Raw genomic sequence first — 24742 nt, forward strand, 5'->3', positions numbered from 1 at the left:
AGGAGAGAGCAGGAGTCAGGCCGGAGGAGAGAGCAGGAGTCAGCCCGGAGGAGAGAGCAGGAGTCAGGCCGGAGGAGAGAGCAGGAGTCAGGCCGGAGGAGAGAGCAGGAGTCAGCCCGGAGGAGAGAGCAGGAGTCAGCCCGGAGGAGAGAGCAGGAGTCAGGCCGGAGGAGAGAGCAGGAGTCAGCCCGGAGGAGAGAGCAGGAGTCAGGCCGGAGGAGAGAGCAGGAGTCAGGCCGGAGGAGAGAGCAGGAGTCAGGCCGGAGGAGAGAGCAGGAGTCAGCCCGGAGTAGAGAGCAGGAGTCAGGCCGGAGGAGAGAGCAGGAGTCAGCCCGGAGGAGAGAGCAGGAGTCAGGCCGGAGGAGAGAGCAGGAGTCAGCCCGGAGGAGAGAGCAGGAGTCAGCCCGGAGGAGAGAGCAGGAGTCAGGCCGGAGGAGAGAGCAGGAGTCAGGCCGGAGGAGAGAGCAGGAGTCAGCCCGGAGGAGAGAGCAGGAGTCAGGCCGGAGGACACAGGAGTGAGGAAGAGAGTGAACTCAGTGTCAGTCTCGGTGGTAAGAGGTACAGACAAGTCTGATCCTGGGTCTGCGGCCATTTCTGCCTGTGTGGTACAAGGGCCCTCAGGTTCAACTGCCAAAGTCACTATTGAGAAGAAAAAAAAGTAGACGCATGGTGAGTAAATGACCAAGTATAATCCGCCATATACATTTATAATCTGAGTAATTACAGCTAAAAATGAAACAGCGGAACATCAGTGATTATGTGTTACAATGGCGTTTGTTAGCAACCAGGAAATGACACCAGTAAGGACAAACAGATGAGAATGCTGCGTGGGGTCTGGGTGCCGTGTTGGCGGGACGTTGGGGGGCTCGCTGCTCCGCCCTTTGAGGCTCGAGGAGCAGACAATGTGAGCTGGATTACTGGTGTTGTTTCCTGGTTGCTGTGTGGGGTCTGCGAGACAGCGAGGAACTCAGCCTGAGCGCACACACACACACACACACTCACATCCAGGCTGTGAGTGTGAGTGCGTGTGTGCGTGAGGAGATCCACGGAGCCTCGGCTGAGAAAAGATAAGGCTGAGTGAGTGTGTGTGAGCCGGTACGTCACTATGCCCGTTACGTCACTATACTCAGGAAGATTTTTTTTTGAAAAAGAGCAGCATAGACAGGTATTTTCTTTGTTAGAGTTTTACTCGCTACAGGGTGTACTTTGAGGGTTTGTGACTCTGCAGACCGTTTACATGCAGGAAAAGCTTCATAACACACAAGGGGACGGGTAATAACCAGAAAAGCATGACATGGGCCCTTTAACTGACAAAACAAGACATAACGACATATTTGTACTACTTGGTAAACAGTGATTCACATTTTTTTACATTTAAAACCAGATAACTGGGCAACTAATTTACAAAAAATGTTAACAGATAAATTGCTGAAATATAGCATGCAGATTTGTATACTTTACCATTAATAAGGCTTTCGTAAATCCTCTTTATGGTAACAAGTGCATTGTTACCATCTTCTGTCTCGATTTGCCATGGACAGATGCAATCGGCAAAAACCATTTGTGCCTCTCTTGGCAAGAAGGAGGATGGGACGCCGATCTAACATTTTCCATTTGTGGAGCTGGAACACAATGGACACAAAAAAACAAGAAATATTATGTACACAACAGTTCTAAACATTTTCACACACCTAAAGCCATTATAACTCCATTTATTTTGCCTAAGTGAAAAATGCACTGATGTGATACGTGTGCACATTGAGGAAGGCACCCCACAATTAACCAGGTGTGATTTTAGACCCCTTTTAGGGGAGCCCCTAAAAAAGAACTGTAAAAAAAAAAGAAGTTTATCGAGCTCGGGTTCACTTTGAGTTTTTTTTACATGGGCATAGTTATTTTTATATGGGTTAAGGATGCCAGCGATTATTCTATTTTTCGAATATTCGTTACAGTCTCCATAATCGAAAATTATTTTTAAAATTCGATTTTATTTATATATATTTTTATTATTATTTATGTATTTCTTTTTTTTCCTGGCTTAGTTTCAATTCGGCGGCGAATAATCAATTAATATTCGCCAGGGCTGTCCGATTTTGATCATGGTCAGTTTCTGGCATGCCTAATATTTGTCCATTTAATTCTCACATTCAGATATCTGAATAAGCTACATTTAGCTTTGAAACATGTCAGCAAGCTATAACCTATATCATTTCAGGTTCAAAGTTCCGCATTAACAGCACTTCAGATGTAAAGCTGGTGTTACAGGGGAATTTTTAAATGACTGTTCGAACACGGCTCAAAGTCAGAGACTCTGGTAAGCTTAATGAAAGTGCTTTTAAGGGCCTCTTTATTAATACTAACTCTGTCCAGGTCTTGATTGTCTTTCAAGCACTATATTAATATGGGCTGGTTTTGATTCACTGACATTCTTGGTTTTACCATTTATTCAAAAATGTATATGATATTTCATTTATTTTACTTTTGGAAACCATAGTCACATAATTATGTGTTTTCTATACTATGAAGTTCCAAAATAAAATATAAAACACCAAAATGCAGGTTTTTTTGTAAGATATAATTAGAAAAACATGTACATTGAAGCTCTGATTCTAGGAATTACCACTGGCCTGAACTATGTTACTTCTGGTTAAGAAATAATGTTTTACTAAAACTGGGTGCTTGCAAGTACAAACACTATCTAACATCAGTTCGAAAAAATGTGTTATGCCTTTACAGATTTAAATACAACGGTGACAACAATTTTGCTTAACACATTACATGAAGTGCAGTAATCGTGCACTAGTCTGTACTTCTCACATAAACTTACTTAAGAAATTAGGATTATTTTTAAAAAGTAAATGAGGGCGACTGTTGGAAAGTATAAATCAATTCAGTAATTTAACAATTTGTATAAAAAGATTAAGATCAGGGATTATTTACACACTTTTTTATGATAACTGACATCTGCAAGAGAAAAAAGCTTACCAGTAAATGTGTCGAGTCATACACTTTGTTGACACTGTGGTTTTTCTGTTGCGTGGCCTTCCACTCCTGTGCAACCTTTTCTTTTTGCTTGGAGAGTTTCTCTTTGTAGGGTTGGATGGCACCACATTGTTTGCATTTTTTACTTGCTACTCCTATGCTTTGCCTGCATGTCTGGCACACTTTTTGAGTAGGCATCTGTAACAGAAACACAGATAATGTCAGGGAATACCAAAAATAAGAATACTATACTCCAAATGTTTACAGGATTCATGTATTTTATTATATCGTGAAAAATCTTGTTAAAACAATGAACTCATGTTTTTTTATCTTTTAGATAGGATGAACAAAAATCACAAGAGTAAGGAAAACAATGTTATACAGAGTCAGTCACATGTTTAAAGTGACTGTTATGGACAACCCTAATCTGTCAATATCTGGTTGATCCAAAAGTTGATGCTCCATCATCACAGAAAATAATACTAAAATCATCATTAGCAGGGGTGTATTGCTAATTCTATAAGTTCTGCACGTGTGCACGCGCAGTTGTGGCTTGTTTTGAAGCTTATGTAACTACTGTCAATTAACACTCCAGCCAGAATCAACAAAGAATGGTCATTTATTAAGTCTGCATTATTGAATAAATGTGTGATTCTTACAGTAAATGCTGCACACAGCTGTGTGATAGTTAAGTGATCAGTGAAGGACCTTTATAAACTAACTCCCTCCTGCTGAGGTACAAAGGTTACTATATAAAAAGTGTGCACATGTATTTAGTATCCTATCCATGTGAATATGTTTTAAGTGGGGGTGGACCTCATGTCCTCTAGGGGGGTCCGGAGGCCCCCGTGAAGTTAAATGCATCAATCTTGTGCACTTGAGGGCAAAATTAACTAAATCTATGGATACATCTGTCAACACCCATATGAAACTTAACTGTATACATTTCAATAATAAAAAAAATGATAAGAATAATACTTTTTTTAAATGTATCTTTGTGCATATTTAACTATTTACTGTTTTGTTTTTTTATGCATTTGTTGTATGTCCAATAGTATGAATTGTAATGATTTCATCGATGTTTTAGATTCATTCGATTTTTTTTAGGGTGCTGTGTGACGTTGAACCTGCGACCTGCAACCTGTGACCTATGAACCTGTATTTGTATACTACCAAAGGAGCTATTGAACCTAAGAACTTGAATTTCCGACTCCTATTGTGGAACATTACAATAATATAAAAGTGTGCCTTGGAAATATGTATTTCCATATATGGTGACCAAACTGTTTCAGACCCACTGAGATAACTTAGACTAAAGTTAACTGTGTAAACATTACATTAGGTACATTAGCCTCTTAGCCTATCCGTTATCATAGCTAGCTAGCACCAGATGCTAACAACCATCCCCGTTTTAGGTGCCGGAGCGGTGTTCCGGCAGTATTACACCCCTGGTCACTCTTCACTTAATAGATAAATAGTATTTAATATAGTTATAAAGAATGTGACGTTTGATAACATTTGGATCAACCGCATGGACCGATGGATCACATAACTTCCATGCTCACGTTAACGTTAGCTGATTCTACTTTTGGCTAATTTAGCTTTGCTATCATTATTCCTAGGTAAACATAGTAATCTTAGTCACTGTACTAGACGACAAAATAAAACAACATAATACATATCCCAAAATGAATATACTTTTGATATCTGACTACTCACGTTTATTAGCTTGTCTGGGAAATAAATGGATGTTGTCTGATGCAGTGACGAGTCCAAAACCCCGGTAAGTTAGCATTTGACCACTTCCGGTTCCCTCGCGTCAGAACCAATGAGATTTCTCCATAGGATTTGGGAAAATAGCTCGAAATAAGGTCTGTGGTCGACACAAATTTAAGAGACGGATCACGTTTTGTTCTACGACAGACAGCCGTGATTTTTGAAGAGTGTACGTGTCTGAAAAACGATGGTTGTTAACAGAAGTTGTCGAGGACGTTGTACGTCATTACGCCGCCTCCCGTTGATTTAAAACGCGCCCGTGGGTCGTAAAGGTATACAGGCTGACGCACCCGTTGATTGAAAACGCTGCTCTGGGTCGTATTAATGGGTCGGAAAACGAGGAAAACAATCGACCTATTTGGTCGTATTAGTTGGAGGACTTGTTGAGCATTTTTATTGTGGGTTATACAAGAATATAATTGGTTATATTTGATTATAAGTGTCGTTTTAATTATTCAACCTGATATGGAGATCTCAACAGTATATATATATATAGAAAGAAGTGTAAGCAACTGTGGAGTTACAGTCGCTAAGAGAAGGAGAGTTGTGAGTGCTTAAGCTGTTGTAACGTGTGATTATAACGTCAGGTAGCTGCCGTGATCAAGAATTGTAAAAACGATCGATTTAATTTAAGATAATATAAGCTATCAGCAGCAGAACAAGCACAAAGGATAGCCCGGAAGTGACAACACACTTACCACAATAGTGAGGGTCCCCCTTGATAGGATTTGGAATCCGCTGAGTGGAGTGCTACTTCTGTACACACTCTTATTTACATTAGACATGATATTCAAAACCGACAGCCTGTGTGTTGTTTGCCAAACACTGACATTGAAATACCACACTCAATAATCAAACCCCTGCACCCAGAATGCACATGTTACAAGCCATGTAACCAATTAGATCACTTAGAAACCTGAGCTTGAACACTTTGTTGTGCACAACAATGGAGACCAATTTTGGAGAGAGAGTTAGAGGAAGAGGTAAATGCCATATATGTATGTATTTTTACTTCAGTAGGCTACCATACAGTAACTATGTTCATGTCATTTTCACTCAGTAAAGTCATTGTGTCTGATACTGTTATGAGTATTGAGAATAAACCTATTTGTGTGTTTTGAAGGATTGTTTGAATTATTTGAAGTATTAAAGTAACGTGTTATGGCAGGAAAGTTAAATCTGGTATATTCATTTTTAATGTCACCTTATATATATTCCTGTGTGTTAAATTTGAAGGGACAAAGTATATTTTCCCTCCCCAATATATTGAGGTGAAGTCTTTGTGTTTAGAGAGGGATGTGAGCAGGGGACATCCTAATTTGGGGATAGCTCCAAAACTCTGGAATGTTTCCCTCATAAAAGAAGAGGGTGCGTTTCACATGCTTAGGGCAAATGTGTGTGTTTTCATTGCAGTAAATATATGTGCTGCATGATTACTGTTCAACTATACCTCTGTTTTTATTCTTTCATGTGAGGGTACTAAATGGCTACAAACATTGCGGAGAAATTAGCTTAAACATGTTTTATTACTCTATATGAAATGGAAGCAGCTTTTATGACAGGGACGAGAGAGCTGGGGGAGGGGACATTCTTCTTAAGATTTTCAGCATGTCAATTATCAGGGAAATCTACTTGTTTTCAATAGATGTGTGTGGTTAGTTACTTTGTATTAATAATAACAGTATGTGTAAAGGAGGCTGGAAATATACAATGTGAAACCTTTTATTTGAAGTAGAGATGTGAACAATAGCTCAAATGGCGGGAAGGGCTGTAGGACAAATGAGTGTGTTCTCTATATTGGGCCTGTGTGAAGTTTGACTATTTGAAAAGCATCTCTAATACTGCTTAAGAGCATAGGTAATGTGTTCCTCGTTAAACCAGACACCAAAAGGTGTCTGGTTTTCATCAAACTGAAAGAGGCTTTTTGTTTCCGGGTTTCTTCTGCTGTGTCACACTGATTGGGTGCGACAGGCCATGTGTTGTTCTCTCCCAATAAGATGACCTCTGGGGGAAGCACGCACACACCTCCTCCTGTGTTTTTAGTATGAAAGCCTGTGTTTTCCTTTGGTTCGCGCTCTTGTTTTTGACCGGCCGTTCCTGAGACCTGTCTCACACGGTGGTAGAACCTGAGCCCGGAGTACTCTGCAGAGTGCTTCGTGATTCCTTTGTATTTGTATTGTTGCTTTGTATCATTAAAACAAGATTATTGTTTAACTTGCATTCTGGTGTTTCTTAATCCCTTCCTTTTTACGAATTTACCCAGCTTATCAAACGACACGCGGAGACGAGGTTGGTTTTAAACATCTTCCAAATCTCCAACAAATGGTGACCCGACGTGTCTGAGTGGGGTGTTTTCGGGGAAGAGACCACCAGCAGCAAGCGGACGAATGGTCCGGAGAAGAGGCCAAGAATAATCTCTGACAACTAAAACGAGGATCCTACAATTGAAAGGTGAGCAGACAAGCCTGTTTCTATCGAAGGTCTGTAATTGGCTAAACAAAATTTTTGAGTTGTCAGAGACATATTCCGGTGTCATAGTTGTTGCGGTGGAATATACAAATACATATTTTAGATAGGTAGGAAAGTTATATAACATAAAAGTGAATCAACGAGGTATGTAAGACGAAGGTGAAAGGCCCCGTACTTTTTTCAGAAAGGAGACGGCCGAAGAATCGTTGGGGGACGTCCAGTGACCGTTTTCAGATGGCATCCAGGGACGAATCTGAATAACAATTCTTAGGTTCATAGGAATCGAAGTTGAGTTATAAGTAAAATCCAAAGGAGAGTAACGCAACCTTCAAAAAGCAATTTTGAAGTGACCGGACCTCATTAATCCTTTGTTCTGTGGGGGTTGAATCTATAAAGCCAAACGTCACGATAAAGAGTTCAGTAAGCCTGGGTTACGGCTCCATGTCAGCGTCACATCGTTGAAAGACGGTTTTGAAAGCGCGCTGAGAGGCTTGCTAAACTTGTTGGAATAAACATCGGACAATAAAAGCTGAATAGACTGTACGGGGAATTTTTTATACATATAAAAGTGAATCAGCAAGTATTTCAGCGAAGGGTATTGAGTCTCTAACGGCTGGAAGGGTATAGAGTCCCTGGCCTAGTGGAGGTATGGGAGTCCTCACAGGCTATACTTGCTGGGGAAGCCAAGTAGAGTATCAAGTCTCTATCCATGGCTAAAGTGAATAACAAATCTGAGGTTCATAGGAACCAAAAGGTGCGTTATAAGTCTGTTGGGTTTAAACTCCCATTCTGTTGGAAGAAATATCGCATCTTAAAAGCTGGACAGACAGTAAGGAGGATATATTTCTTGTAAATAAATAGAATATATTATTGAACATGAAACAGCCTAAGTCAGATGAATAGATACGAAGTCATAATGAAGGGAGAATTTGAGCGTGAGTTAAGAGCTTACGAGAACAGTGGGTTCAAGCAGAAAAATTGAATAAAAGGATAGCAGAAGTGTTAATTGTTGAAAGAAGCCCCCCTTTTCCTAAGGAGGCTGAGAGCTACAGCGGGGGAGAGAGAAGGGGGTGTCAGTATTTGTCTGTGAGAGTTCCCCCCCCCTTTTTCCTCTCGAGAGCAGCAGCGGCCCGGAGGGTGTCTGCTTGCTTTTTTCTCTAGTGATCTGAAGTTGGAAGGAAATACATAGAAAATTAACAGATCAATGTGTCACGGCTTGGCTCTCAGCCATAACAAACGCAGCGATGAGACGACGACGTGAGTACGGAAAAAAGAGGAGTTTATTCACACTCCCCAAAACAACCGACCACCAAACAGGGTTAACAAGCTCTATGCAGGAGGATAGCTGTTCCGGGCTGCTCTTCCTCCTACGTTCCCCCCGGGCAGAGAGAGAGCCACTGCAGCCTACTTAGACCCTTTATGGAGGCGCTGATCCGATTGGGAGCACCTGGTGAGAGGCTGCACCTGGATACAATCAGGGAGAGAGAAGCACACACACCCACACACAAAGGCACACCCACACCAGCATAGGCAGTGAAGCAGGGGTCGTCACACCCCCCCCCTTAAAGTCGGTGTCCGCAGGGCCACCGGCACCACCAACCAACCCCATCCCAAACCAAAGCAAAAGGTCATGGAAAACAAAACCCCACATATGGAACTCCCCCAGGTCCCTAATGAAAAAAACAACAACAAAAAACCACCACCTTCACACAGCAATCCTCTCCTTCAACGCCCAGCCACACCTTTAGCAACACCAGTATCTGAGAAGCACTATTTAAAAAGAATGGGCAGAGCAAGAAAGATTTATCACAGTATGACAGTCAATATATATACATTAAGGTAAGACCTAACCATACTTAGTGCCATGGGGCTCGTGACAGCGCGTCAGCAATAACATTGTCAGACCCCCTAATGTGCCTAACATCAAGGTTGTAAGCCTGAAGAAACAACGACCACCTCGTCAGTCTTTGGTTAGGACACTTCATTGAATGCAAAAAGGTCAGGGGATTGTGATCTGTGTAAACCAAAATTGGTCCTCCTGCTCCCACATATACAGTGAAATGCTGCAACGCCCAAATGAGTGCTAACGCTTCCTTCTCAATCACCGAATAATTCCTTTGGTAACTGTTAAGTTTCTTTGAAAAGAAACTGACGGGTCTCTCCACCCCCCCCCTTGTCAAGCTGGAGCAGAACCGCACCGACTCCCACCTGGCTTGCATCTACTTGGAGACTAAAAGGACGATCAAAACATGGAGCCGCTAACGCCTGAGAGGAACACAACAGAGACTTAACCCTATCAAACGCTCTCTGACAGTCGACCGACCAAGTATATTTTACCTTAGCCCTAAGAAGTTCAGTCAAAGGAAACACTGTAGTGGAAAAATGTTCACAGAACCTCCTGTAGTAACCCACCATACCCAAAAATCTCTGGAGTTCATTTTTGGTTGTGGGTTGTATTCAGATATTGCTCTGACCTTGGCCAGAACTGGAGCCACACAACCCTGACCCACCACATGGCCAAGATATGTCACCGTTGCCTTTGCAAAGGCACATTTGGCCAAATTAATAGTCAGATGTGCCTCCGTCAACCGTTCAAACAACCTCTCGATGCGCTGAACATGAGCAGTCCAAGTGTCACTACAAATTACCAAATCGTCTAGATACACCGTACAACCCTCTAAACCCGACACCACGCGATTCATCAAACGTTGGAATGTAGCAGGAGCATTTTTTAACCCAAACGGCATTACCTTATATGAATAAAGTCCAGATGGTGTGATAAATGCTGCTATTTCCTGTGCCCGCTTGGACAAGGGGATCTGCCAATAACCTTTAAGCAAATCAAATTTGCTAACATACTTTGCGGACCCCACCTGATCTATACAGTCATCCATCCGTGGCAAAGGAAAAGAGTCAGATTTTGTCACCGCATTCACTTTTCTTAGATCAGTACAGAATCTAGGTGTCCCATCCTGCTTTGGCACCAAAATACATGGAGACGCCCAACTAGATGCTGATGGGACAGCAATTTTGTTCTCCAACATGTAATTAATCTCTGCATCCAGCCGATTGCGCTTAACTGGTGGCATGCGATAAAAATGTTGCTTAATCGGCTGAGCGTCCCCAACATCAATATCATGCTCAGCCCAGTCAGTTTGCGACGGAGTGTCTCCAAACAGACACAGATATTTGTGTACCAATGCTGAGAGTTCCTCACGTCTTGATTCCGCCAAATGAGACAACAACCCGTCTAAATTATCTAGCGATTCCGAATTTCTCAAATGACCACAGAGCAAACTATCATCAGGTTCAGGCACTACATCTCCCTCATGCGTCAAACCATGTGTCACCGCAACAGCCGGCTGCACCTCATCCTTCTCCACCTCTGTGTCCGTGTTAACCTCCCGCTTGTGGTAGGGTTTCAGAAGATTTACATGACAGAGGCGTTTAGTCTTCCTTCGTTCTGGTGTTGCCACAACATAATTTAAATCAGAAGTTTTCTCAATGATAGTGTACGGACCTGAATATTTAGCCTGAAATGGGGAACCAACAATAGGCATAAGTGATAGAACCTGGTCACCTGGATTAAACTCCTGTCGTGCCGAACGACGGTCATACAACTCCTTCATTTTACTTTGAGACACTGACAACTTTTCCCGTGCCATACTTAAAGCAACAATCAAACGACGTCTGAAGCCATTCACATAATCCACCAAGCTCCGTGGTGGCTCAGTGTCCACACAACCCTCTTTCAGCACTGCCAAGGGGCCCCGTACAGCATGTCCGAAAACCAACTCATTAGGGCTAAACCCCGTACCTTCATGTACCGCCTCCCTTGCAGCCAACATCAACCAAGGAAGACCTTCCTCCCAGTCTCCATCTAGCTCAGTACAGTAAGCACGTAACAAGGATTTCAATGTCTGGTGAAACCTTTCCAAAGCACCCTGACTTTGGGCGTGGTAAGCTGTTGACTGGTTCTTCTTAATCTTCAAAAGCTTCAACACCTGAGCAAACATATGAGACGAAAAATTGGAGCCTTGATCACTCTGAACGACCTTAGGAATACCAAATATTGAGATAAACTGCAACAAGGCCCTAACCACCGCCTTAGTTGTAATCGACCTCAAAGGATAAGCCGCTGGATACCTAGTGGTTTGACACATCACAGTCAGCAGATATTTGCAACCAGACTTTGAACATGGTAAAGGGCCCACACAATCCACAATGAGATGTGTAAATGGTTCACTTACCACTTGTATCGGCTGTAGTGGTGCTGGTTTGATCTTCTGGTTCTGTTTCCCTGTCAGCTGACACACATGACATGTTCTAATATACTGCGACACATCTGTCTTAAGACGTGGCCAGAAGTAGTGTTTCAGGATGTTCCAATATGTTTTCCGAACCCCAAAGTGTCCACACTCATCATGTGCGACTTTCAGGACAAGAGGACGAAGCTTAGTTGGCACCACCAGCTGGAAAACCTCAGTCCCTGCACCATCAACAGCCCTCCATCTCCTAAACAACAAGTCATTACGCAACATGTATCCACTTGAAGCGTTTTCCCTCTCTGCCACTGGCACAGCACAGTCAAAAAGGCCTTTCAGCGAAGCATCCTGACGTTGCTCCTCTCCCACCTCATGGTGTGTAAGTAACACCGAAAACTCAGACAAAGATGGAACCTCCACTGTGTCAGTTGACTTCCCATGTGATAGGAAGTCCTGATCCCTTTTGGCCCTAGCCCTTGTGATCACACACGCGGCCGTAACATCTGGCACCACTGTAGAGCGCTTCTCAGATGCTGACTCAATCAGACCACCAGTGACTAACAACACAGAAGGGCCATCAGCCCAGACTTTACCACCTGCCAAATCGTTACCCAGAATGAAATGTATCCCCTCGATTGGAAAAGCTGGACGTACCCCAATAGCTACATCCCCTTTAACAAGGTCACAGTCGAGATACATCCTATGGACAGGAACAGGAAAAACCGTTAATCCCATCCCCCGAGTCTGAACCGTGTCACCAGTGTCACTTTCTTCAGACAAAGGCAGAACCGAGTCAACAATAAAGGAGTCAAATGCACCTGTATCCCTCAAAATTTTAATTGGAACTTTGACATTGCTACCCACCAATGACACCAAGCCGTCTCTTATAAAAGGAGCATAGGACGCCAGAACCTCAGGTCCACATAAGTGGTCCGTAAGCACCTCGTCAACACAGCAGCTACTCACAGGAGCAGCAAACGCAACCGGTTTACCCACAAATCTTCCTCCCTTGGATTTTGCTCTAAGCACCGGACAATCTGGTTTCCAATGGCCTTTCTCACGACAATAGTTACAACTATCCTCAGATTTCTCCCAAGCCACTTTCTTTAGATCCATCCCCAATGACCCAACATCAACAGACCTTCCACTTCCCCCAAACACAGGTAGATCTCCAGCACGCCCTCCGAACCTGCCCTTATGCAGTAACACAAACTCATCCGCTGCTACTGCAGCCTCGGATGCCGAAGTTACCCTGTGTTCTATTATATAGGTTGCAATGCTGTCAGGAAGGATGTTTTTGAACTGTTCCAAAATCATGAGTTCACCCAATTTGTCAAAGGAAGTGATGTCCATAGCAGCTAACCAACGTTTAAAATGAACAGACAAATCCCTCGCCATTTCCACATAAGTCTGACCCTGTTTTTTCTCCAAGGACCTAAAACGCTGTCGATAAGCCTCTGGAACAAGTTCATAAGCTCTAAGCACCGCCCATTTTATTTTAACATAGCTAGAGCTATCCTCCGAACACAACGCGGAATATGCGGACTGTGCTCTTCCTGTGAGTACACACTGAAGCATCAGGGCACAGTCTGCATCCGGCCAATCCCTAGCTTTAGCCACCCGTTCAAAAAGCAAAAAAAAAGTGTCAGGATCACTTTCATTAAATTGCGGCAACAAGCGCAAGTTGTTAGCATCGAACTGCTGAGGAGACCTGGGCACCTGTTCACCGTGCCGCTCACCCAACACCGCACTACCTCTGCCTATGGAAAGACGCTGTCCTTCCATATCAAGTTTGGCTTTCTCAGTCTCCTGCCGCATCCTCTCCACTGCAATCTCCTTTTCAAACTCCATCTCATACCTCATTTTGTCATGACTCAGCTGCAACAACAACATCTCCTTCTGCTGCTCAAAGGACAGTAAACTAGCCTGCAACAGAGGTTTTAACACCCCCTCCTTAACTTCCGGAAGCACTCCCGTTTCACGTAATACTGACACAATAGAGGTTTTTATAGTGCTTTTTAGCCTCTTATCGCCAACGATTTCCACCGAGAAATGTTCCGCAATAACGAGCAGCTGCTCCATTGAGAAATTTTCAAGGGCTTCCTGAGAGGGAGCACTGATAAACGCGTCTACCTCCGCCATACTACAACGCAACACCGAGTTTACAGTGAGACAAAAGAGAGAAAAGAGAAAAAAACAAACTGATTGGAGTTTCCCCACTAACTACGACACCCGCTAACTAATCTCCTCCCTGGTCTTCATGTGGTTACTTGCGGCGGGTACTTATGCACTAAAGACCGCTGGCCGAGCAAAGCGACTAGCAAGCTAGCAAAAATACTACGACCACGGCCATGCCCCCAAACCGAAGCTTCAGCCACTTTCACCACAACATTAACACCCCGCACAACGGTCCCAAGGGAACCGTCGCTACCATCTATCAGGAGAAACCCCACACAAAATAACGAACGAACTCACACGCACCCCAGCTTATCTTACCGGTTTGGACGAGCCCCCAGCTGTCACGGCTTGGCTCTCAGCCATAACAAACGCAGCGATGAGACGACGACGTGAGTACGGAAAAAAGAGGAGTTTATTCACACTCCCCAAAACAACCGACCACCAAACAGGGTTAACAAGCTCTATGCAGGAGGATAGCTGTTCCGGGCTGCTCTTCCTCCTACGTTCCCCCCGGGCAGAGAGAGAGCCACTGCAGCCTACTTAGACCCTTTATGGAGGCGCTGATCAGATTGGGAGCACCTGGTGAGAGGCTGCACCTGGATACAATCAGGGAGAGAGAAGCACACACACCCACACACAAAGGCACACCCACACCAGCATAGGCAGTGAAGCAGGGGTCGTCACAAATGTGTGATTTGAAGTGGTAGATATTGAAATAAATAACAAACAATGATTTGCTGCTATTTAAACATAGTCTTTGAGAACTGATTGATACCGTTGCATTGCGTTGTGAATTTCATGGTATTTGTCTTAACTATAATGTACCCACATGCATGTGGTTTCTTTGTCCCAGTTCATTTTAAAGTCAGCCGCCTCATGGCTAAATCTATTTGACCCCACGAGGTCAAGAGTCATTCTGTTAGACCACCATCTTGTGAAAGACAAATCATTGTTCTTTTGTCACATTTTGAATTAGAAAAGAGTTCATTTTGCTAGATCAATTTATCTATAAATGTTGTAGTGGGAGTTTTGTGTTTGCTAACATTTTTAGGAACGACAACACTAGGAGATGAGTAAACTCAAGAATCCGTGGAGTGTAAATACATTGAGAAAAACACATTTTTATACTCTAACTGTTTGCACATCATAGACAAGGAATTTAGACAATATAAACAAATATTCACCAAAAGTAATAAGTAAAATGGAAAGCAGACATAGGCCTACACTTGAGTCAAATTATATTACTGTGATCTGATCAGTGTGCTCTGCAGGTTTACTATTGTTCTAAGTAGTGGGATTTAAAATATTGGAGAAAGTATGGAGATCTTCTTTCGTAGTGTGTGAAATATGTGATGCTTGAAACAGGTATTTCAATTTATGGAAGAAAATGGTTTCCTGAAAGAGTCAGGTTGGGTAGATATGTAACAATGGATGAAACAATTTATAGAGGGAGTTTTTGTAATATCATTAGTAGACATTAATGGTGTTGTTTAGATGGCATTTAGCAACTAAGACAGATAGTATGATTAGAAAGAGACAGAGTGGAAAGGGTTGGATTGATTTAATCTCAGTGTGCTATATTTCTTATGGATAATGCGTCCCGGGACCTGGACTCCCCCTCTGAGTTAGAAAGGCTACGACCCCGTCCCTCCAAGCAGACAAAAGACCTAACCCAACAGGAGACTCCTCCTTATCCATCAAACAGACAGAGAACCAGAGCTGAACCGTCTCTACCTGAGGCATCCAGAACCAAACCGCTTGCTGACATACAGAAATACTCTCATCAGTCCCTCAGACAGGGCATGAAGCTGAGCCACGAGATTTGGCAGAGGAGCAGAGTGGGGGACATGAGAGCAAAATCCGCCCTCCAGGAAGCAGCAGAGAGACTGTAAAGGAGGAGATGAAATGCAAAGCAGTGCAAAGAACAGTGGCATGATGTGGGCTGCAGATGTGACTGGGCCAAAGGCTGCCTAAAAGAGTTACAGTGGATGGATTCAAGAGCTGATGGACTGAAGAGAAGACAGAACCAGAGGAGTTGGCATAGTCGATTTGAAGTGAGGAGGTCGGGGTCACGGCTTAAGACAACCAGGGGAGGAGAAAAGGAAAACGGGAATGAGTGAGTTTACACATAAACACACTTATTCACAAAACGCACATAGAAGACACCACATTTAAAGAACTTGAATTGACTTGATAAATAAGTAAAGATAAAAAGAGGTATTAACCATGAATTAATCTATTGGTAAATTCAAAATAGCAGTAAAGAGGAAACTATTAATGTAAAATGAGAAAATCATCCTAAAAACACACTGAGGGTTAAAGGGGGAGACATGAGGGAAGTATGCACTACACTTTAAGCAGGGGGTGTTTTGGAGTAGCACAGTGTAGAACCATATTCTTCAATCTTTCCATCATATTAATACATTATTCTTCAAGAGATTTTTATTCATGTGTAAATAAAGTAGTGATCTCATTTGTTACAATATTGATTTCACCATTGTGGCATAGTTATTACCATAGGAGGGCTTTAGGGTGGAAACTGTTTTTAATCCTTGATAGAGTAAGGGGTGATGGTTGCATGTTCGGTCACCCAAGGTTCCACACACTACTAAAGAGTTTACATTGTTTTTAAGTAGACCAGAATTTAAGATAAATTAGTATAATGAGCTATGAAATGCAGAGCTACACAGATCCTAGTAATGGTTTGACTCAAGATAATGGTTATGTACACAAGTTTCTGAATTAGATTTATTAGACATTTTAATACTACTTAGGTGTAAATAAATTGCAGTAGTAGTAGTACTATTATGAAGTGAGTTTTGTACCAAGTTGCAGGAAATGTGGGAAGCAGCCGTCCCGATGACAAGTTAGAGATATCTGACTTAAAGTGGTAATCGTGAATAGATAAATGATGGCGCTCCATATATGACTGCTTTTTGTAGACAGAGGATACTGGCCTTTGCTGAAATATCAAAGGCTCTGCAGAGCACGACACATGGCCAATGAAACTGAGACCAAATGACCTTTGACCCTGACTGACAGTGTGACTTGAGAAAAGCACTATCAATGACTGACTCTGGGGCTGACCAAACTTGACTTTAAAACCTGACAGAGTGAGTGTGAATGTATTTCTGCATGTGATCAGTGCAACTGCATGATTCTAAAACAATAACTAACCGAGCATGTCTTTGGACTAACATATTATTTTGGAGCTCCAAGGGAAACATAGGTTTCCTAAAAATTCTGCAAAAGGGGGAAACTACATGTGACCCGTTTCTTAATCCCACAGGCAGTGGCGGTTGACAGAATGTGAAGCTCAAACTAAAATCTAAAGATTCTGTTTCTTTTAGGACTGCCAGCTGGAAATGAACACTAATTTTCCCTGGAGTGTTTACTGTGAAAAAGGATGGATGTACTTTTGTGAATAATGTTTGGTATTTTCTTATAACCAGTAGTCGAGTTGAGGGGGGATGGGGGGGGGATGGCATCCCCCTTAGGTATTAAAATGGTCAAAACCATCCCCCTTATGAAACGGCCATCCCCCCTTCCCATCCCCTGTTATTTGATCAATTAATGTGGAAATATTGCCAATGTTTAATTTTCAACATTCTACATTTTATATGTGCACGTCACGTGCCCCTCGTCCACATTATTTTAGCCGCTAAAATACTGTTGACGAGGGGCTCGTGCACATATCAAGATCACGAAATTGATGTCAAGTCAGTCAGCGTCAACGATAGCAGCGCAGCCTGTGCAAGCATCATGGCCAGTAAGCGACAAGGACAGCTTGACCTGAGGGACTACTTCGGCTTTAAGAGGACAAAAAGTACCACTGAAGGTAAGTCAAGAATACTTTTGATATGTCACCAAATGTGTAATCTCTGGACAGAGGCGATAACAACAGAGTTATAGTTTGGGAGCTTACGTTTTTTTTCTTGTTAACTAGCCTAACGCCAGGCAGCTAGTACTAGCTGCTATAGTAACCAACGTCAGGTTAGACCTTTCTTATATTCACAAAGTTAATGTCAGATTTGATTTCTTTTTCACATGGAATATCTCGCAGGGTTTCCCACAGCTCTTTACTGCTTAGGCGACCGCATAAGCAACACACTTAACTAGCCTAGACATGTTCAGTCGGGGAATTTTTTTTAATTTAATTTAGGATGAGGCAGAGCAAGCTAGTGTACAAGCGGAGACGACAGGGGCAGAAGAACACAGAGAAGAACAGGTGTCGTTGACGGTTCCTGAAACAGCCGGTGAAGTTCAGTTAAGGATGGTAGATAGTCCAAGTTTGGGATTCTTCAGTATGAAAACTGGTTCCGAAAGAACCCATTTGAATTAAGGTTCCTGGAGGATCTTTAGGCTGATTTTGTGTATCAATTCGATGATCATGTATCCACTAGTGATTTAAGCACTTTGTTTGATAAGCTTTCCATTCATTTTAGTGAGATCATATAATATAAATTAAGTGTGAAAATTGCACCTTTAGTCACTGTGAGCGACCAAAATGTATTACTTAAAAAGCTTTAAATGTGATGCATGCCTCCGAATCGTGTGATAGCGGCTTCTGGTGGTTGAATGTCATCGCTCTTATTTTATATGAAAAAAAAACACAACTTGACAGTAGGCCTACTTCACTGTCTGCTCATTCTAACAAAACCATAATGCCGTTGTTTTCTTCATATAGAGGATAATCATGGCGAGGAAGCAGGAAGGAGAGCAGAGGAGACTAGAGCTGGAGAAGGAACAGGTTTGATATTTCTAAATAGACACTTTTCTTTTTCGAAGAGGGGGAAATGTAGCTAATCCTACCAAGGGGGGGTTTTAACAGATTTTATGTTTTTGTGGTAGAAAAAAGAAGAGAGGAGGAGGCAGAAGCAGAGGAGCCTAGAGCTGCAGAAGGAACAGGTTTGATAATTCTAAATAGACACTTTTCTTTTTCGAAGAGGGGAAATGTATCTTACCAAGTGGGGTTTTAACATAGATTTTATGTTTTTGTGGTAGAAAAAAGAAGAGAGGAGGAGGCAGAAGCAGAGGAGCCTAGAGCTGCAGAAGGAACAGGTTTGATAATTCTAAATAGACACTTTTCTTTTTCGAAGAGGGGAAATGTATCTTACCAAGTGGGGTTTTAACATAGATTTGATGTTTTTGTGGTAGAAAAAAGAAGAGAGGAGGAGGCAGAAGCAGGGCGAGATAGTGTCGATGATTCTGACCAAAATAACCAGGGAGATAATGAGCAAGATATCCCTGAATGCTGGACATCTACCAAGTTCAGGGAGAAAAAAAAGTATTATCCATGGCTAATATGTCAAAGCCAAAAACTTGGCTGCCTAACCTGCCAGAAAATGAAAGTGGTTGGGCCAAGTAGGTGGGAGCAGCCAGTTGCATATTGCTGAGGAGTTGTCCAACGTTAAGGTTACAGCCTATGGTACAAACCGAGCAGCACAGCTGCAGTCTCTTCGTAAGAAAATACACAAGCATAAAATGTCAGACTATCACCAAGCAGCTGAGAAAACCATGGAAAAAGCAAAAGAAAAGACATTGGAAACATTGACTTCTGAAATGCAAAGGGATCACTTCTTAACTACTGATAGGGTATTTCGTACAGTTTACAAGATTGTGAAATCTGGAAGGCCTTTCACAGATCTACCGTCCGATATTGATCTGCAAGTCTTGAATGGACTAGACATGGGAAGAACTTTACATTCAGACTATTCCTGTGCAACAATCAGCCAACACATAGCAAATGAAATGCGAAAGAGAGTAGTTGGAAAGGTCCTTCAAAGTGGAACAAAACGTTCTGTTATGATAGATGAAGCTACAACTGACAGTAAAAAATCAGTATTGATCATTTATATTAGAGCGAGCTTAGGGATGAGTGAAGAGCCCCTAACATTCTTCTTGGATCTAGTTGAGCTTTCTGCTACCAATGCAGGTGAAATCTATCAAGCTCTAATGAAAAATCTGTCACATCATGGCTTCTCTGAAGCTATTCTGAGTGAACGCTTTGTTTGCTTTGCATCAGATGGAGCTTCTGTAATGCTTGGAAGTAAAGCAGGTGTTGCAACCAAAATCGTAGAAAAGTTTCCAAACGTAATGGTGTGGCACTGCATGAACCACCGTCTTGAGCTGAGTGTTGGAGATGCTGTTGAAGAAACTGTAGGGATGAATGACTTCCAGTTTTTCTTTGACAAAGTGTACAGTCTCTATCATGCATCGGCCAAAAACCGCCGTGAGCTCACTGAATGTTGTGAGGAACTTGCTTTACAGTGTCTGAACATAGGGAGAATTCTCAGCACTAGATGGGTGGCATCCAGTTACAGGACCATTAAAGCTGTATGGCAGCAGTACCCTGCAATCCACAAGCACTTTTCCAATGCCTCAGTTGATCCTAAAAGAAGTTCAACAGAGAAATGCATGTTCAGTGGTTTAATAGATCGCCTTTCTAATGTCACCTTTGTGCACAATCTTGGAATCATGTATGATGCTTTAGAAGAGTTGTCTGAATTCTCTCTCTCTCTTCAAGACAGAAACATGACACTCCCCAAGGCTGTAGCAATACTCAGTCGGCAGGTCCGTGTGTTGAAGTCCATGGCAGAGCAGCCTGGACCAGCGGCAGAAGTGGCTCAGACTGCAATCGGTTTGAAGCTATTCAAAGGGGTGCCACTAACAAATAATTTAAGACACAGCAGAGAAATAAACCACCAACATTTTTTTCATGCTTTGGCTGCTAAAATTGAGACAAGAATGGGATCACTGCCTGGAAAACAGAGAAGCAAAGAAGAGTACCAGAGCTTTCTTGACAATGTCAAAGTGCTGCAGCCATCAAACTGGCCAGATGTGTGTGGTGTTCGTTATGCCGAAAAGGAAATACAGGAACTCTGCTCCTTTTTCAAGCTTGATGATGGCAGACAAATTCAGAGAGGAATGAGGGAATATGTTGATATGGTGAAACTCAAAACTGTTGATGAAATGACACCACAAGCACCAGAAGAGCTAAAACCCCTCCTTCAAGCAGTGAACACACTGGTCATCTCCACAGCTGAGTGTGAGCGTGGGTTCAGTCAGATGAACATTTTAACCACAACTAGAAGCACGCTAGAGGTAAAAAGTATGTCAGCCTTGCTTTTCATCAAGTGTGTTGGCCCTCCACTACAAATGTTCAAACCAGAAGTTTATGTCAAGTCTTGGCTTCAAAGTCATAGCTTGGCTATTGATCTGAGAGCAAGAGCCCGGAAAGTTGATGTTAAAAAACATGAATATGAAACTCTTTGGAAGATCCTATGAGATACTACAGTATAGGGGAGAATTGGGTTGGTAGCCATTGAATAAAACTGTTTATTTGTATTTGTATATCATATTATATGTATTATTTTCAGATTTTGTAAATAGTATATTTGTTTAATCCATGTTCTTGCACTTGAATTAAAATGGACTTGACTAGAGAGGATTCATTTTCAATGTTTTGTGAGGTTTTGTTTCAACATTTAATGGATGAATTCCCAGTAGATTTATAGGTATTGTGAGTGTGAAGTTGAAGTTGAAGTTGCACTTGCACCCAGTGGGAAAATGTGTCCTCTGCATTTACCCTAACTATGTAGGAGCAGTGGTAGCCATGGGACCAACTCTAATTCTGAGGTGCCTTGGTCAAGATCAATGACAGGAGTATCTGACACGTAATATATCCATAGCATGCAAGTTGTTTTACAGTAATAGAATATAATAATTATCTTTTTGCTTAAACACTAATCAAAAGGGTACAACGTTGGTCTCCCACCAAATGCGCTGTCATCAGATCAAATTAAGGGCCCTTAAGGCAGTCAGCACCAAACATATATCCAGTCTACTCAACTACCCTGAATTGCAGGTTAGTTTTTGTTTTTAATCTCCGGGTGGGGGGGCATGCAGATCCACCATCCCCCCTGGCTTTTTTTTACAACTTGACCACTGCTTATAACCACTGGTTACCTGAAGGTTTTCTTCCCATACAGCAGTTTGTTACACATGTGTACATGTGTAAAAAGGGGGAGTGTGGGATTTTTTCATTTAGGGACTGGAAGAAACCTGCCGCCCCAACTCAGATGTTCAATCTGACCATTGATTGACAGTTTTAGATTTAACCTGCTCCATATCTGGGGATAAGATACTGTTTGATTAATGTTGACATGTTTCTAATATTGATTGAGTTATAACAGGTAACACAGATGCAGAATCAGTGGCCAAGGGGCTACTGAGAGAGGTAATTCCAGAATGAGAATGAGAAGGTGAACTGTGATGATGAAAACAATTTTATAATATTTCAACAGGTATTAAGTAACTGAGGTTTGAAATGTAGAAAGAACATGTTACAGCTAAGTTAAAACATAGTAATGTAATGAGATAGAATTTAATTTAGACAACATCTTGTAACTAGCCTGGTAAACAAGTAAAAGCCATAGACTTTTTGGTTAAGATCATTATTGGGATGTACATTTAATTTAAAGTCATAATAGAAAGACATTTGATGACAGTATGTTGGATTTCTGTATTCATTTTTCAGCTTGATAATATCTAAGCACTGACAGGTAGAAGCAGTATCACCAGGAAATTATTCACTTTGTCAGTATCTTGATTTTAGTTGTTTTTAATCCATAACATAAGTGTGTTTCTTTACCAGAGACATTAGCAGTTCATATTATATTTAGATTTTAAATAGGATCTCAAGGATTTCATTTATAATAACACAGATGCTTGTCAGAAATTCAGAGCTGTTCAAATATGTTATTTAGTTCACCTGAAGATGTTGGGGTTTATTTTGTTGACACAGGCCAAGTATTAGAATTCTGAAGCGGCCTACCAGTGGTGGGTCAAACACCTGAGGGCCCAGAAGCCCTGAGCGTAGACTTGAGGGGTGGGTATCAGATTTCTCCACACAGGTTCCTGACGCCAAAAGGGGGACCCGAGGAGCAGGAGGCCGACACTCCGGAGTTCGTCTGGCTGAAGGTCAACAGGCCTACGTGGCTCAACCCCAGGTTCTCCGGCCTCTACAGAGTGACCCAGAGGACATCTCATGCCGTCCGCCGAGGAGCAAAGGGGGACATCTGGTACCACTGGAGCCAGTGTGCAGCGGGGAAATCACCTGGAAGGACCCTCGACGACATCCGGACGGACCTGGCTATCATCAACGCGGACATCCCTACAGCAGACGACTTGGAAGCTGTCATCAGCGGACTGGAGGAGAAGGACCTCGCGGACATCCCTACAGCAGACGACTTGGAAGCTGGCGTCAGCGGGCTGGGGGACTTCTCGAGGCAGCAGAGGAGTCTACTTCTCTCTGATCAGATTCATCAGTTCCACCTTTGAAGGAAAGGCCGCATCTCCCCCTCCCTATCAGCTGCCCTTGTTGGCGTATTCCGGGGGGGGGGGGCCCTGATGATTCAACAACACGCAAGGATGCTGCTTTCTGGCACTCAGGCTCTCACTCTGATAGTTTCTTCACTGTCATTGGAGGTTGTTTTCTGTTCCCAAAGGTTTAATGAAGGGGGACAGACACAGTATCAAAGAATGACAGTAGTTTTGTTTCAAATGTCTTATGTGTGTTGGTCTCGTGAGGCGAGACCAAAAGGGGGAATTGAAGGATTGTTTGAATTATTTGAAGTATTAAAGTAACGTGTTATGGCAGGAAAGTTAAATCTGGTATATTCATTTTTAATGTCACCTTATATATATTCCTGTGTGTTAAATTTGAAGGGACAAAGTATATTTTCCCTCCCCAATATATTGAGGTGAAGTATTTGTGTTTAGAGAGGGATGTGAGCAGGGGATATCCTAATTTGGGGATAGCTCCAAAACTCTGGAATGTTTCCCTCATAAAAGAAGAGGGTGCGTTACACATGCTTAGGGCAAATGTGTGTGTTTTCATTGCAGTAAATATATGTGCTGCATGATTACTGTTCAACTATACCTCTGTTTTTATTCTTTCATGTGCGGGTACTAAATGGCTACAAACAATTTGGAGAAATTAGCTTAAACATGTTTTATTACTCTATATGAAATGGAAGCAGCTTTTATGACAGGGACGAGAGAGCTGGGGGAGGGGACATTCTTCTTAAGATTTTCAGCATGTCAATTATCAGGGAAATCTACTTGTTTTCAATAGATGTGTGTGGTTAGTTACTTTGTATTAATAATAACAGTATGTGTAAAGGAGGCTGGAAATATACAATGTGAAACCTTTTATTTGAAGTAGAGATGTGAACAATAGCTCAAATGGCGGGAAGGGCTGTAGGACAAATGAGTGTGTTCTCTATATTGGGCCTGTGTGAATTTTGACTATTTGAAAAGCATCTCTAATACTGCTTAAGAGCATAGGTAATGTGTTCCTCGTTATTATTGATATTAAAGTAATTAACATGTATTACGTATATTTAGCCAACTATAACAACTATATCTTAAAACATACTTTTAACTTGTGTGTGGTAACCTGAGGGGGGGGGGAGATGGACACAGGGATTGAGGGCCATAAAGGGGATGTGTGTGTGCTGGCTGCAAGATGTGAAATAAGATAAGGAAACTTGTTGTTTAGAGCAGGTTCGTACCAGACACCAAAAGGTGTCTGGTTTTCGTCAAACTGAAAGAGACTTTTTGTTTCCGGGTTTCTTCTGCTGTGTCACACTGATTGGGTGCGACAGGCCATGTGTTGGTCTCTCCCAATAAGATGACCTCTGGGGGAAAGCACGCACACACCTCCTCCTGTGTTTTAGTATGAAAGCCTGTGTTTTCCTTTGGTTCGCGCTCTTGTTTTTGACTGGCCGTTCCTGAGACCTGTCTCACACGTGGTAGAACCTGAGCCCGGAGTACTCTGCAGAGTGCTTCGTGATTCGATGATGTATTTGTATTGTTACTTTGTATCATTAAAACAAGATTATTGTTTAACTTGCATTCTGGTGTTTCTTAATCCCTTCCTTTGTACGAATTTACCCAGCTTATCAAACGACACGCGGAGACGAGGTTGGTTTTAAACATCCTCCAAATCTCCAACAGTTTCCACATTGCATGTGTTCATTCATAGTCCATATTTACAGCGTGCTAGA

The 24742-nt window shown here is 42.3% G+C and overlaps 1 protein-coding gene and 1 long non-coding RNA gene across 2 annotated transcripts; one reads left to right on the plus strand and one right to left on the minus strand.

Moving 5' to 3' along the window:
* Positions 1 to 370: 370 nt before the first annotated feature.
* Positions 371 to 5117, minus strand: LOC307022881. The gene is made up of 4 exons (XR_013803502.1): positions 4702 to 5117; positions 2986 to 3180; positions 1462 to 1622; positions 371 to 639 (listed from the first exon to the last, which is right to left on the minus strand). It is a non-coding gene; the product is annotated as an uncharacterized lncRNA (long non-coding RNA).
* A 2065-nt stretch (positions 5118 to 7182) lies between these two features.
* LOC307036665 (E3 SUMO-protein ligase KIAA1586-like) lies at positions 7183 to 24563 on the plus strand. Its single transcript, XM_079677189.1, has 6 exons — positions 7183 to 7209; positions 17329 to 17508; positions 18358 to 18420; positions 18522 to 18578; positions 18675 to 18731; positions 20197 to 24563. Exons 2-6 carry the CDS (start codon positions 17433 to 17435, stop codon positions 20955 to 20957), a joined length of 1014 nt encoding a protein of 337 aa, XP_079533315.1. The 5' UTR covers positions 7183 to 7209; positions 17329 to 17432; the 3' UTR covers positions 20958 to 24563.
* Positions 24564 to 24742: the final 179 nt, after the last annotated feature.

The sequence above is a fragment of the Notothenia rossii genome, assembly GCF_949606895.1.
Source record: "Notothenia rossii genome assembly, chromosome: 1".
In the NCBI taxonomy this organism is placed as follows: domain Eukaryota; kingdom Metazoa; phylum Chordata; class Actinopteri; order Perciformes; family Nototheniidae; genus Notothenia; species Notothenia rossii.

Coding starts and splice junctions, on each gene's coding strand:
- LOC307036665 (XM_079677189.1), top strand. CDS start 17,433: ATGGCCAGTAAGCGACAAGGACAGCTTGACCTGAGGGACTACTTCGGC. Junction 17,509..18,357: donor GACAAAAAGTACCACTGAAG/GTAAGTCAAGAA, acceptor TTCTTCATATAG/AGGATAATCATGGCGAGGAA. Junction 18,732..20,196: donor TAGAGCTGCAGAAGGAACAG/GTTTGATAATTC, acceptor TCTCTCTTCAAG/ACAGAAACATGACACTCCCC.